The sequence below is a fragment of the Vigna umbellata genome, chromosome 5, assembly GCF_029865625.1.
Source record: "Vigna umbellata cultivar VRB3 chromosome 5, Vumbellata_1.0, whole genome shotgun sequence".
Classification (NCBI taxonomy): Eukaryota; Viridiplantae; Streptophyta; class Magnoliopsida; order Fabales; family Fabaceae; genus Vigna; species Vigna umbellata.
The window spans coordinates 16,440,072-16,453,616 of record NC_142169.1 but is presented as its reverse complement, the minus strand read 5'-3'; the positions used below and the strand labels follow the sequence as shown (position 1 = coordinate 16,453,616).

The 13,545-nt window shown below is 37.8% G+C and overlaps 1 protein-coding gene across 2 annotated transcripts in view; it reads left to right on the top strand.

Moving 5' to 3' along the window:
- The window catches only part of SYN2 (Rad21/Rec8-like family protein), a 37,827-nt gene extending 26,023 nt beyond the window's left edge, over positions 1 to 11,804 (top strand). Inside the window, exons 11-14 of one of the 2 annotated variants that reach the window (XM_088116478.1) lie at positions 9,757 to 9,790; positions 9,896 to 9,917; positions 10,005 to 10,137; positions 11,392 to 11,804. In XM_088116478.1, coding sequence (XP_087972604.1) covers positions 9,757 to 9,790; positions 9,896 to 9,917; positions 10,005 to 10,137; positions 11,392 to 11,487 — 285 coding nt within the window. In that variant the 3' untranslated portion in view covers positions 11,488 to 11,804. Of the gene's footprint in view, positions 1 to 9,756; positions 9,791 to 9,892; positions 9,918 to 10,004; positions 10,138 to 11,391 lie in introns of both variants that reach the window. The other variant, XM_088116477.1, reaches the window with a different exon arrangement.
- Positions 11,805 to 13,545: the final 1,741 nt, after the last annotated feature.

The window sequence follows — 13,545 nt, the reverse complement described above, 5'->3', positions numbered from 1 at the left end:
TAGTACACCGGGTTTTATTATATCATCATATTGTTACGCATCACAATACTTGAGTCTATTATTTATAGTTTCTATTCTTTTGTTAAGTTTCCTTACTTTATAACCGTATAATTTCAACATGACATCGTAGCTATTTCATCTTTATGTCCTATCTCACAAGTGCCAACAATCCATTGTTGATGCTGGTATTTTCGTTTATTTGTTTTTCCCCGCTGCAATTTTTTCTTAGAGGATTCTGTTAGGCACCTTGAAACAGAGATGAGAAAACAAGACAAAGAAGAAGCATATATAAACTCAAACTAAATTATTCACTATCAGCTGAAAAAGCCTATGTTTGCAAGGGAAAAGGCTTCCTTTCACACAGGGTATGATAGGATATAAGATAATAGGATATAATGGGTGTAGGATAGAAGGAAGAGTTAATATCCTAACTGCTTTAGCAGTTAGGATGGGCGGGAAGTGACTTGTATAAATAGAGTTCTATTCTTTTGTTAGAGGGGAGTTTTTTGAACCTTGTTTGTATAGAGTTCTATTCTTCCTTCTAGCTTTGTCATGTTCTCTTTTGATGTCTTTGTAACTAAGTTGCTTATCAAAATTAAAATTCCTAGAAGACCTATATGAACTATAATAAGACATCTTTGTTTCTAAAAGTTTTTCTAGTATAAAAGGTATACAAGATTCACACTTAGACAAGTCCCAGGTAAGAGAGGTGAGCCAAAGGCTACTTAAGTACCAAGTCTTACCTTGCCAGAAATGTCTTAGGTTACTACTAGTTACCCCTTTAAACTAAAATCACCTTTAAAATCAAAGCTTTAAAATCAAAGGACACGACTCGCAAATAAACATAAACAATCAAAGACATTTAAAAGACTAGACTCGTAAATGTGGACACCTATTGTGACAAGGCTTAGAGTTTAATCTCTTGTAGCCTAAATCACTCCTAAACACGTAAAATAAGAAATTCAAACACAAACACCAATCAAACAAGAAAAGGTGCCAAGAATTGAAAGAGCACCAAGGACTCTTCCAAAACACTTGGACTTTGAATGGCCTTTTACAATGAAATTAAAAGAAAGCTAACACAAAAACCTATTACACATAAAAATGAAGAAAACAATTACAAAAGATTCAAACAGCTGCCACGGTCTGGTCCAAACAGTTCATTACTGCATGTTTTTCTTCAAAGCCTTTATACGCACTTAGACTTATTGCTTCTGGACAACTTTGGGGTCTCCTAGCTCTTGGGTTCAACTCTACAATAAAAAATGTACAAAGTTGGATCAGAGAACTGTTAACGAAACATATTGGAAGAAGGAATTTACACTTAATTGAGTCTTTCCTTTCTTGGGCTTGTACACTTGATGCAGAGAAAGGTTCCTATTGACTGTCCATTACAATGTGTTGCACAGAGAAAACCTGCACAAATATTCAGACCAACATCAACAATTCACACATTACAAGTAATTACAAACCATAACAAGAACAGTTCAATCAAACCAGAAGCCATTTAAGGTAAAAGAAACTCCCTTCAGTTCAAAGCTTCCACATGAAATGCTTAGGTTGTTGTTTTCTCAGTAAACATCTGCTCAAACTAAACTCTCAAACATCAGCTCTGCACACATAAATCTCAACAAAATCCAGCAAGTGCAAATGGACAGTGAACTAGATTCATATTGGATGTAATTCAATGCAGAAACTAACCACCTAATTAATTCAACCGCCAAGTTAGAATTGGAATTTAGGTGCTTTAATCACTTCTTAAAACTGGAGGATGCATTGGCAATTTAAAACAAATTGATGCACAACTGATTATGACAAGAACAGCCTTTTTAGAAAAATCAGTGAATTACACTGGGCAAAAACAATGGACCAAACTAGTCAAGAACAATGTCCTAAACTAATTCAGAAATCAGTGGACCATGCTAATCAAATAAATGGACAAAGAGTAATGTGAGGCAAATCAGAAATTGGCAGTTTTAAAACAGTGTTGTTGCACTTCTAGAAATGCTCATAAAACAATCAGCACATTATTTGCAATTCCTATGCATCTACCAAGTTCCCATAGGTCTTATCAAATCAGAATCAGCATTCAACATGCCCAATTAAACCATGAAATCAACAATTCACTTTCAAAACAGTGAGTATATCAATGAATTCAGCAAGCAATGTTTTAACTAAAATGAATGCAATGACAGTTTAAAGCAATCACAGATGCCTGCTCACTCAGTCTCCTTTTCTAATCTCACAGCACTCAGGTTTCTCTTTAAAAAAATTTAAAGCACTCAACTGAAAGGTTTGAAAGGAGAATTTTCAGTCTAGGCCAGAGAATCCTGTGGGTCACCACCACCTAGAATGCTACCATTCACACTTACCTTCTTTTCAAATCCCAAAAACCAGAATGGAATCAGATTTCTCAATTCAGGAAAATGGTTAGGCTAAGGAAAAGTGAAGGACAAAACAAATCACAAGGTAATGGAATGACAAAAACAGCAGAGCAACTGACTTGAGATCAGATTAATAAAGCAAAGAAAAGATCCAATTATGATTCAGCAGAACATGATTAACATGTGAGAGACAAAACTAGATAACCAACAAATGACAAGCAAGAAACAAAGCTTTTGATCAAAGTGAGCACTCAAATGGAACTTAATGAATAGAGCTAGAACAGATTTTTAAAGCAAGAAAAGACAAACAAGAAGCTGCTGGACTGTCAAAGATAAACCCAGGTCCAATTTCCAAAGTCTGATTCTGTTAGGACTTAGAGAGTATAGGAAAGGAGAAAAGGGAAACAGAACACTTAACTGCTAATCAGTTAAGTGAGGGGGCGGGAAAAGGCCTATATATTAGGACCCTTTAATGTTTCAGGGAGTCAGTTGAGTAGTTTGTATGTGTTCACCGGTCTTAGCACCAGGTGGAGGAGGTTAAGCTCGTACGATACAGTGTATTCTTGATTCCTTGTTTTGAATACCATTCATACTATTCTTTCTTTACAAGTTCTTGATTGTTTGTGTTTGGGAGAGAGAGAGCTTGTTAGGAATTCTTTCCCGAATCCCTAACAAAGTGGTCCGACCTGCCGGATTCCCATTTGGAGAGGGGTGTCGGATTCTTGGGGAAAGGAGCGTGATGGAAGGAAGAGACAATTCTTGGGAAAGGAGAATCAGCAAACAGAAAAGGGAGCTAGCAGAATGGAAAAAAAATATGCAAGAAATGCGGCAGGAAACTAGAGAACTCTTGCGAGTTCTTGGAGGAAGGGTGTGGACCCAGGAAAAGGGATTAGAAGGCAGTCCAGGGTCTGTAGATTAAGATCAACATTCTGTTAACGAGAATCAGAGGAGAAGGGAATGCTCGGAGGAGGAACTGGATGAAGACCGAAGAGACGCCCAACCTAACCGGGGAAAAAGGGTAGAACTACCCACTTTCGAAGGGTTTGATCCATTGGGGTGGGTCTTTAAGGCAGAGACGTTCTTCGAGTTGCAAGGTGTGGCAGAGGAGGAAAAGGTGCGCCTAGCTGACATCAGTATGGAGGGGAGCGCTGGCTACTGGTTCAGAGCCTGGAAGGAGAAAGCCAAGAATCGTTCTTGGGAAGGTCTGAAGGGGGCAGTGGTGGTGCGATTTGGAGAACGGAACGGGGGTACCATCTTTGAAAGGGTGGCGGCCAGTAAGCAGTCGGGAACCGCGGAAGAATACTTCCCAGCATCGAACGTGAACGATCGTACAGTCAAAACGGTCTACCAGTCATTGGCCGAGCAGTCCGAGGTCATAGAAGACCAGTCGTCTTGGGGACGAACAAGCGGTGAGGTGACACGGTCGGAGGCCGATCGCTATAACCCTTGCCGATCGGGAGTTGCCGAGTGGTCCGAGGCCAATCACCCAGGCCGATCGGGAGTCGCCAAGGGTGTGGGGTCAGTTTGGAATAGGCACGGTCTGCCAGGGAACCGAACGGTATTGGTCATTAAAGAACGAACGGTTGCATGCAGGGGGGAGGAGCCGAACGGCATAAAGATATGGAGAAGAGAACCGCACGGTAGAGGACTGTTGGATCCGAACGTGAGAAGACCGGAACCGAACGTGAGGGAACTGCTGGAACCGAACGGTCTGCCAGGGAACCGAACGGTATTGGTCATTAAAGAACGAACGGTTGCATGCAGGGGGGAGGAGCCAAATGACATAAAGATATGGAGAACAGAACCGCACGGTAGAGGACTGTTGGATCCGAACGTGAGAAGACCGGAACCGAACGTGAGGGAACTGCTGGAACCGAACGTGAGGGAACTGCTGGAACCGAACGGTCGAGGACTGCCAGAACCGAACGGGAGAGGACGTCGGGAAGCCAACGTGAGAGGATTGCCGGATCCGCACGGGAGAGGACTGCCGGACCAGAATGGAAGAGGACGGGAGGAACCGAACGATCTTATAGCTAGAGTAAAAGGCCGAACGGTTTTACACTCAAAACGGTCTCCTAGTCATTGGCCGAATGGTCTTACAATTAGATTCAAAGGCCGAACGGTCTTACAGTCCAAACAACCTCTCAGTAATTGGCCGAACGGCCTTACCATTAGAATGAAGGATGAGGAGGGAAAGGTGAATGGAAGAATCAATGCCCGGGAGAGAAGGACAGACTTGGTGAAGAGGTGGACTAGCGAACAAAAGAAGGGCCTTGCCGTTCGTGAGGCACCTGTAGAGGGGAGAGAACTTTTTGAAGCTTTGAAAGAAATCGAAGACCATTTCCTCACGGCTTATAATTCTTGAAATGAGGTGACCAGAATGCTGGAAGCTAATAAAATCCAAGAAGGATGGAAGTTATTGGAGGAAGAAATGCCACCACCCAAGCCTCCAGACCTGAATTGGAGGGCAGTTGGCAAAGGGTTCCATTCATATGAGTACACGATGATGAAGCGGCGCAAGGAGATCAAATCTCACGTTTCCAACCTTGAGGACAAGGTTGATCTTCAAGGGGGGAGTAATGTTAGGACTTACAGAGTATAAGAAAGGAGAAAAGGGAAACAGAACACTTAACTGCTAATCAGTTAAGTGAGGGGGCGGGAAAAGGCCTATATATTAAGACCCTTTAATGTTTCAAGGAGTCAGTTGAGTAATTTGTATGTGTTGACCGGTCTTAGCACCAGGTGGAGGAGGTTAAGCTCCTACGGTACAGTGTATTCTTGATTCCTTGTTGTGAATACCATTCATACTATTCTTTCTTTACAAGTTCTTGATTGTTTGTGTTTGGGAGAGAGAGAGCTTGTTAGGAATTCTTTCCCGAATCCCTAACAGATTCTGTGTTTTAGTTTTTAAAATATGGATTGCACAGGCCTATTTGGCTTTTCAGAACTTTTTCTTGATCTTTTGAAGAATATTTTTAGGCTATAGATAATGTGACCATTCCTTTTGCTACAATCCAATTACAATGCTCAAAACCAGAATCAGAATTATACATCTGCTGCAGCAACTTGTGAATGAAACACGTCAAAAATTTGGTGGTTTAAAGCATGAAAATATGTATGGCAGCTAGAACTCATACTATTTTTGCATCAGCAAGTTTAATGCATAATTCAAACTGGTTTAAACAGCTTAATGATGCAGAAACAAATTACTTCATAATTTTGATGTTCTAGCCCCCCACATTCATTCAAAACAAGCAAATCAACCCACCAAAATTTGACTCAATGATTCAAAAAGCTTTCTCACAGTTTTCTGGACACAGGAATATCTATTAAATCTTGAACAAAACACTAGAAAATTAATGCAAGATGTCCAGCAATGATCTAAATGCCAAAACAGATTTAAAAACATAAAAAAAGGACTCAAGCAAAGAATGTGCAGATCGGCCAACTGCTACAACAATGTTAAGCTGTGTTCACAACGTGCTACTGATCTAGGCTATGCCTTTCATTGATCTTTGCAGTATGCACTTGCTTTTTAACAGCAGCTCAAAATCCAGAAATGAATGTAGCAAAAGAATCTGGACTAAAACAGTTTCAACTTTAAAGAATTAATTGGACTGACCAATGGATATCTATCAACCAGCTCATTCGTTTGAATGTGTCATTGCTTTTGTGGTTTGATAGAGTTTATACCAAGGCTCAAACACAATTTGACGATCAAATGTACAATTGAAATCAGTTTTAGGACAGATCAAAAACTGCACCAGTTTCAACCAATGCACATGACTATAGACAAGACAGAATATGATCCTCAAATAAAAATTTGGACCGATGAAAATGATGAACAATACTCAAAGTAAAGAAAACACACATACGCAAAATTATAGAATCCTAAACACGAAACTCATAACAGTGAACAGATCAACTTGAATTGAAAGAAACAAAACTCAATCAAAGAAGACAGACTCAAATCAGCAAGACAATAGAAGGAATGTATTGAACAACACGAAAATGACAAATTAAACATGAAAATTGAATATCACACAGAGAAAACACACATACTGAAACTGAATAAAGGCAAAACACTTTGAGAATTCCATGACGACGCAAGAAAAACTATCATCACGAAAGTAAAACTCAGATTAGGGACGCGATCAAATCAAGACAGAATCAAATCGAGAAAAATGATACAACACAAAATATAGATACTTAGCTTGTGAAGTGCGGAGGAACCTGAGCTCTGATACCACATGATAGCTCCAGGTCGAGGCAGATCGGCGAGGAACCATGAGCAGCACAGCAGAAGACGGAGAAAACCAATAGTGAACCCTAGATTGAGGTTTAATCGGTGAAAACTCTAGGGTTGAAGGTAAGGGAGGATTTAATCGGTGGAACTGAGGGAAAACTAAGGAAGAACCTAGAGGCGGAAGAAATCCCTAGGCTCGTGACGAAGTTCGGTGAAGATACAGATCTGAGGTTGAAGAGATCGAAAATGTGGTTCGATGACGGAGAGGTAGTGAAGAGCATGGAAGACTTTGAGAGAAATCGTGGTTTGGTGACGAGTGAAGCTTCGAGAGAAAATAAGATGTATGCTTTGGAACTCTTGAGAGACTAGTGAAGATGTGGCTCGCATATGACGAGGCAGCGAGAATAAAATGTGTGCATGGCAGTAGATGCAGGCCACGAGGCTGAAAATGAGTGGTGGAGCGGTGGTTGCGTGAAGGTGAGAGAGATCTGAAGTGTAAATGGGAAATGAAAGATAAGCGTGAATGGAAGGTGGCCGGGAAGAATCTCTCTATAGAAAGTTTAATTTATTATTCTCAAAAGTGTTTTACAAAAGGTGGTGGCATGTCTATATATAGGACTAAAAGTCCCTCCTATCTAGCACATGCCTAACACCTTTTACACATGCTTTAATAAAAGTAAAAGAAATACTACACTAAACTAATTGAGCTTAGGCCCGTCTATCAAGAGGAGTGTTGGATCTTTGGGAGAGAAGCATGATGGAAGGAAGAGACAATACCTTGGAGAGGAGGACCAACGAATCGAAAATGAGCATGGCAGAATGGAGAAGAAATATGCAAGAAATGAGAGAAATGCTGCAAGAAATCAAGATTCACATAAAGGGCTCAGAAAGAAGTGAGAAATTTGTCATGAAAGGACAAAAAGAGGGTTTAGAAGAAGAGCTGGAGGAAGATAGGGGTGAACAGAATTGGAGGCAGCGGGTAGAATTGCCCAGGTTTGAGGGGCTGGACCCGTTGGGATGGATCTCTCAGGTTGAGAAGTTTTTGGACACCCAAAATGTCACAGAGAAGGAGAGGCTCAGGTTGGCTTACAGCTGCATGGAGGGAGGCACAATTTATTGGTTCAGGGCCTGGAAAAATAAAACCAAGAACCTTTCTTGAAAAGGGCTGAAAGAGGCATTGATAAGGGGGTTTGGAGAAAGAGATAGAGGCTCTGTTTTTGAGAAGTTAGCCCAAACTGCAGGAGTTACAGAAGCTGCTGCTGAGAAAGTTGCAGAAGTTTCTGCTGCAAGGGTGGATAGCGTGACAAAGGTTGGTAGGGAAAATACATCAGGTGAAGATCATGATGGGAAGGTTGTGACTCTTGTTTCCCAGGTAAAGTTGCAAAAGTTGTTGTTGGTAGTGGAGGTAGAGTGGTAGGTTGTGGTGGGAATGTCAAAACAGTAAAGAAAGGGGAAGAATTGTTGAGGCCTGGGGTTAAAACAGTGGTGTCAAAGAGCAACCCAGTGGAGTCTGTTTACAGGGCAAGAGAGGACCTGCTGCAAGATATGAAGAAAGGAAAGAAACACTCAGGTGGAGGAGAAAATTCAAGCAATTGGGAGCAAAAAGAAGAGGATGTCATTGACAATAATGGAGCTAGGAAAGGTGAGGAGACACCATTTTTTTCGTGGGTGAAAAGAGAAGAGTTGACCACTTATGAAGGGATTGACACCAAAGATCAAACAACAGGGGCAGCCAATGCTTCTACAGTTCAAACACCAAAGGAGCAACAAAAGCACACCCAAACAGCAAAGAAAATGTAGTCCAGGGGTGCAAGACTTGGCATAAAAAATCCAAGAACCTTTCTTGGAAAAATCTGGCCACAATTCTACTAAAGATAGTTGAAGGGAACAAAAGAAGCATTCTATGTGAGAGTTGGGCAGCAGTAACAGATGGGGAGTGTGAAAATTTTTCATGAGAGTTTGCAAGTGGATGGAGCAGCTGCCAAAAGTGTTGTTGCTACAAGAGTCGATAAAGTCAGAGTTGAGATTTTGAGGACTTCACAAAATTGGGCTAAAAGAATCCAGGAGGAGTGGAAGTCATTGGAGGAGGATTTGCCACCACCCAAGCCTCCATACCTGAATTGGAGGACAGCATCCAGTGGGTTCCCTTCATATGGTAACACGATGATGAAGAGGAGCCATGAAATCAAGCTTTCCGGTTCCAACCTTGAGGACAAGGTTGTTTTGCAGCGGGTGTAATGATAAGGTATAATATGATAGGTTATAATGAGTAATAGGTGTGTAGGAGAGAGAAAACAATTTAGGAATTAATTGTTCAGTTTAGGAATTAATTGTTGTTGGGTAGTTAGAAGTGGGTTGCCTTTATAAGAAGGCAAGGGGGTCTGGTAGAGGAGAGTTTTGGGATATTGATTGTAGACAGGTTCATTAGACCTGTGAAGGGGATTATGCCGTTGGATTGTGATTGTATAGACAATTTCTTACTGTGAATAATACAGATTCATTTCATTCTTTCCTATCTACTGTTTTGAGAGAGTGTGAGGGAGTTCTTGGCTAGGTTTCTCGTTCAGAAACCTAACAGGGTATTTATTGTCACAAAAGTCAAGGACTCTTAGTACAAAAAAGAAGACCCCCTAACACCTCCCAAAGGGAAACTGGTTATAGACTTTCTTAGAAAGTCTCTGCCCTAAAACAACTAACCGCATAACTCCCTTTTATTTCTAAATTTCCTTCTATAATGCACATTCCACTCATTATTTCCCTGCCTAACAGATTCCATTTTCTCTGGTCCTTTAATGAAGTCTTTCTCATCCAATAAAATAACTTTTTTACTGTCATAAAAATATAAAATATGTTAAACGTATGAATCAAATCTAAGTTCCTCTCTCACTGTATAATAAAAAAGTCTCGCTCCATTAACTCTCTTTGCTGAGAAAAAGAAAAAAAAAATTGGCCACTCGGCTTTACCAGATGTACATGTGAGACTGCATTTCTTGGAATGTTAGGTTCTTCTCGAGTATATCTATTATTTTAATGAAAAAGCCCCACTTTAGTTTTTCTTTTATTTTCTCCATATTTTTATACAATGATCTAATTGATGTATCCTTGCATTTATTATGTTTATCTCAGGAAATAAATTCATTTGGAACAGATAATGTGAAAAGTGAGAACTCTTGCAAATCTCCATCTATAAATTGTTATAATTTTTGTTGAATGCAATGTTTTTCCGAAATGTACATGATGTCTTTATTTATTTTCTCTACAGTAGTTGGGTGGTCTGATCGAACCAGGTGAGATTGTAGTTGGCTTTTGGAATACCAATAGTTCCATTGTTGTTTTGAGATTGACTTATGATGGTGTTCTTTGATGATGTTCAGATATGTAGCAAGTTACTTGCATCAGAGTTTTCTACCTGCAAGGAATCAGAAAGAGGAGACTGTGCTAAACTTCTCAAAAGTTTTTCGAGGCCTAGCCCGAAAAGAAGGGGCAAGGCTATTTTATGAAGTACTGGTATGTTAAACTTTTTGTTTCAAGATTATGTTCATCCATATAAAAAGTTTGGTGACTACTTTTCTTATATCAAATTTCTTTCCCATTTTCTGTGCCGAAATCTGAATTGTGTTTTCTTGTGTTTACTACCCTTCTTGTTCAGTAGATGACATTCTTTTCAACTTTAAAGGATGAAAATATGTTCTTAATATTTGTTAACTCTACTTTTTTGAGTGATGATAATAGGAAAAAGTACATTGTAGTCCATTTGGTTTGTGATAGAATAATCATGTACTTCCAATAACTTTTTATTGAGGGTGGCGCCCTTTCATTTAATGGATCAACTATGTTGTCCGATTGGAATATATGTCTGTCCTTTTGCTCTATCTTAGAAACCATATTGAACAAATTTATCCTGTCAATAATTTACTTTTTAGTTATTTAGTTTAATCATTTTTTTCCAACATGAAACAGTTAGTTGAAAGTATGTGCCTGCCATAAATCATTACTTGAAAACTCTTTCAGTGTCATAACTTTTATGCGATTTCTCCAATTTGTTATAAAACCAAATAGGGTTCATAAAATATCTGGTTGCTAGTTTAGGATGGAGTCCGCCTTTTGAGGCTATAACCATGGTAGTCCGCCTATGAGACCTAATCTTCAAATATACTCAATCCCGTGCTTCTATCAGTGCTAGGATATCTTACTGTGCTTATTAGCATAAGCATAATGTGTCATTTAATGTTGTGCTCACTCCAAATGAAATTTTAATTGCTTTAGAGATTCATCATAATCCATTAAATCTTGAGCCACAACATCTACCGAAGTTTCTTCTGGTGCAAACCTAGCCCAAGAAGGTCGAAATACCAGTCCATTCTTAGATTAAACTAGGACTGCAACATTTTATTTTGAGTAAATTACACATATTTATCCTGGGTTTCATTACTCCTCTTTTCGCACCTGCGCAACCCGTTTGTTTGAAATATATTACACTGACATTTCTTTTATATATATATATATATATATATATGCTTACACACCATGTCTTCCAAGAAAAACATTATACTGTTGTCGATACTAAGTTATGAGCTATGTCAAGAAACCTCATTGGATATATCACTGTAATTTTTTACTGTTTTCTATTTTTAATTTTTTGGCTATTAATGTAAGACCACATTTACTCATGATTCATGAGATGGACCTCCTAACGAACCAAAATATGTGTATTTTTTATATGAAATTGTTTTCATTTGTTTACTGTGTAATGTTTTTCAGGTTCTTAAAACTACTGGCTATGTAGATGTGGAGCAAAACGAAGCTTATGGAGATATTGCAATCACTAAACTTCCAAAATTAGACCAAACTTGTTGATTTGATGATCTATTAACATATAGATATCAAAGGAGATATAGAAATAGAAAATTGATAGGATTCTGGTGGATTTATATGTTGTATTTTTTTTTGTAATTTATATCATTGTGTTTAATTGTACAGCATTACTTGCCATTTTATTTTAGTCATACTTTTCGAAAATCTTGTGCATTTCTGTCACTAGTTACATTGTACAGTGATGTCAAAGTTAGCAACTTCAATATGGCAGTGATAAGCCCGAATTTCGACTTGATCAAACTTCGGCAAATGTTACTGTTTATTTAAATATTCCAAAAAGGGTTTAAAGTTTAGACCTATTTCTTTGCATGGTAGTCTTTTTTGTGGGGAAATCAAGTGTGCCAATTTACGTACGTTTAGTAAGACATTTTTATATTTTCTTTTAACGGGTATCTTGTTTTGTGGAATAGAAAAAAATGGAGAATGCTTTCTCAATCAAGTATGCATAAAGTCGTGCTTAGTCATGCGGAAGTTCAACCTTAGTAAGTAGTTAATTCAAATTTTTTTTTTGGAACAAGGATCGGGTCGATCTTTCAAGATTATATCTTCCGATTTTCTGTCCTAGATGACAGTTTAGTAAATAGTTCGACACTCCAATTAATTGGGACTTTGAAACAATAATATATTATTATAATTAATGAACAATTCCTATCTTGAACTTATTGTATTTTATAATACAATAAGAAAACTCAAATAGAAACCACATAAGAAAACTTACAATAATACCAGTAACACTCATCAATCTACAAAAACCAAAAACTCTAGACTCTTCAACTAAGTATAAAAAGTTAAAGTAAAGTTTCACTCAATATTTTAATAAATTTTGAACTAGAAAGTTCTAATGAATTCATTAAAGGATGAGTAGAAAAAGAAGTGATTAATGTCGATTAGTGGAAAAGAATGATTAGCATGAACAAATAAACCAAGAGAGGGTAAATATGTTTCTTATCCTAAACATGTGGCTTTTATAATTTTTTTCTCAAAATAAATTTATAGGATAATTTAAACAAATATAATAGAGTAAGGGAAGAGAGAAAAATGCATAGATGATTTTATACAGATCACAAGAATCCTACGTCCACTATTACAAAACCAATAAATTGTTACAATCACACAAAAAAACAAGTTTAATAGAGTAAGGGAAGAGAGAAATTTATAATTTTTATAATGTGATTAGGCTTTTATAATTTTTTTCTCAAAATAAATTTATAGGATAATTTAAACAAATATAATAGAGTAAGGGAAGAGAGAAAAATGCATATATGATTTTATACAGATCACAAGAATCCTACGTCCACTATTACAAAACCAATAAATTGTTACAATCACACAAAAAAACAAGTTTAAGGTTTAGAAACACCTCTCTTGTTACTCTAAAAGATATACTTACTTCCCCTAAGACCACAAGGGATGAACACCTCCCCTGAATGTTTCACGAAGGATTTGAATTTACACAAAAGATGATAGGTTCACTTAGCAACAATAACAACACTCAATCACACTTCTAGTGAAAGTTCTCGCTATTGCTAGTACGAAGTTTTCAAAGTCAATTCACAAGAGTTACAAAAACCCTATGTTACACTTTACTTTGTTAAAAAACATTCAGTTGTGCATAAGAATGAGAGTCTAAAACATCTTTATAAAAACCTCACTCAAGAACAACTCCAAAAATTTGTTGTTAGTCTTTTCTCAAATCGATTATGCATATAATGAATGCACAATAGAAAAAAAACGTGCTAAAAGACTTCAACTACTACTTATGATAATCAATTATTGTGAGTCATAATGGATTGAATAATTGATTACCAGTCTTATGGTTTTTCAAGACAAACAAAACTCACTAACAAAGGAATTTTAACATTATGCACATGAGATGAATTTCTTTTCCAACCTTGTTTGGCATTTTTCATTTCTCCCTTCTAGGTGTATCAACTTTTTCATTCAACCTTTTAGGTTGCATAACTTTGTTTTCATTCTTTTTTTGCAATAGGGTGTTTTCACCTTAACCTTTCCTTCTTCTTCTTGTTTTTTTTTTTCATT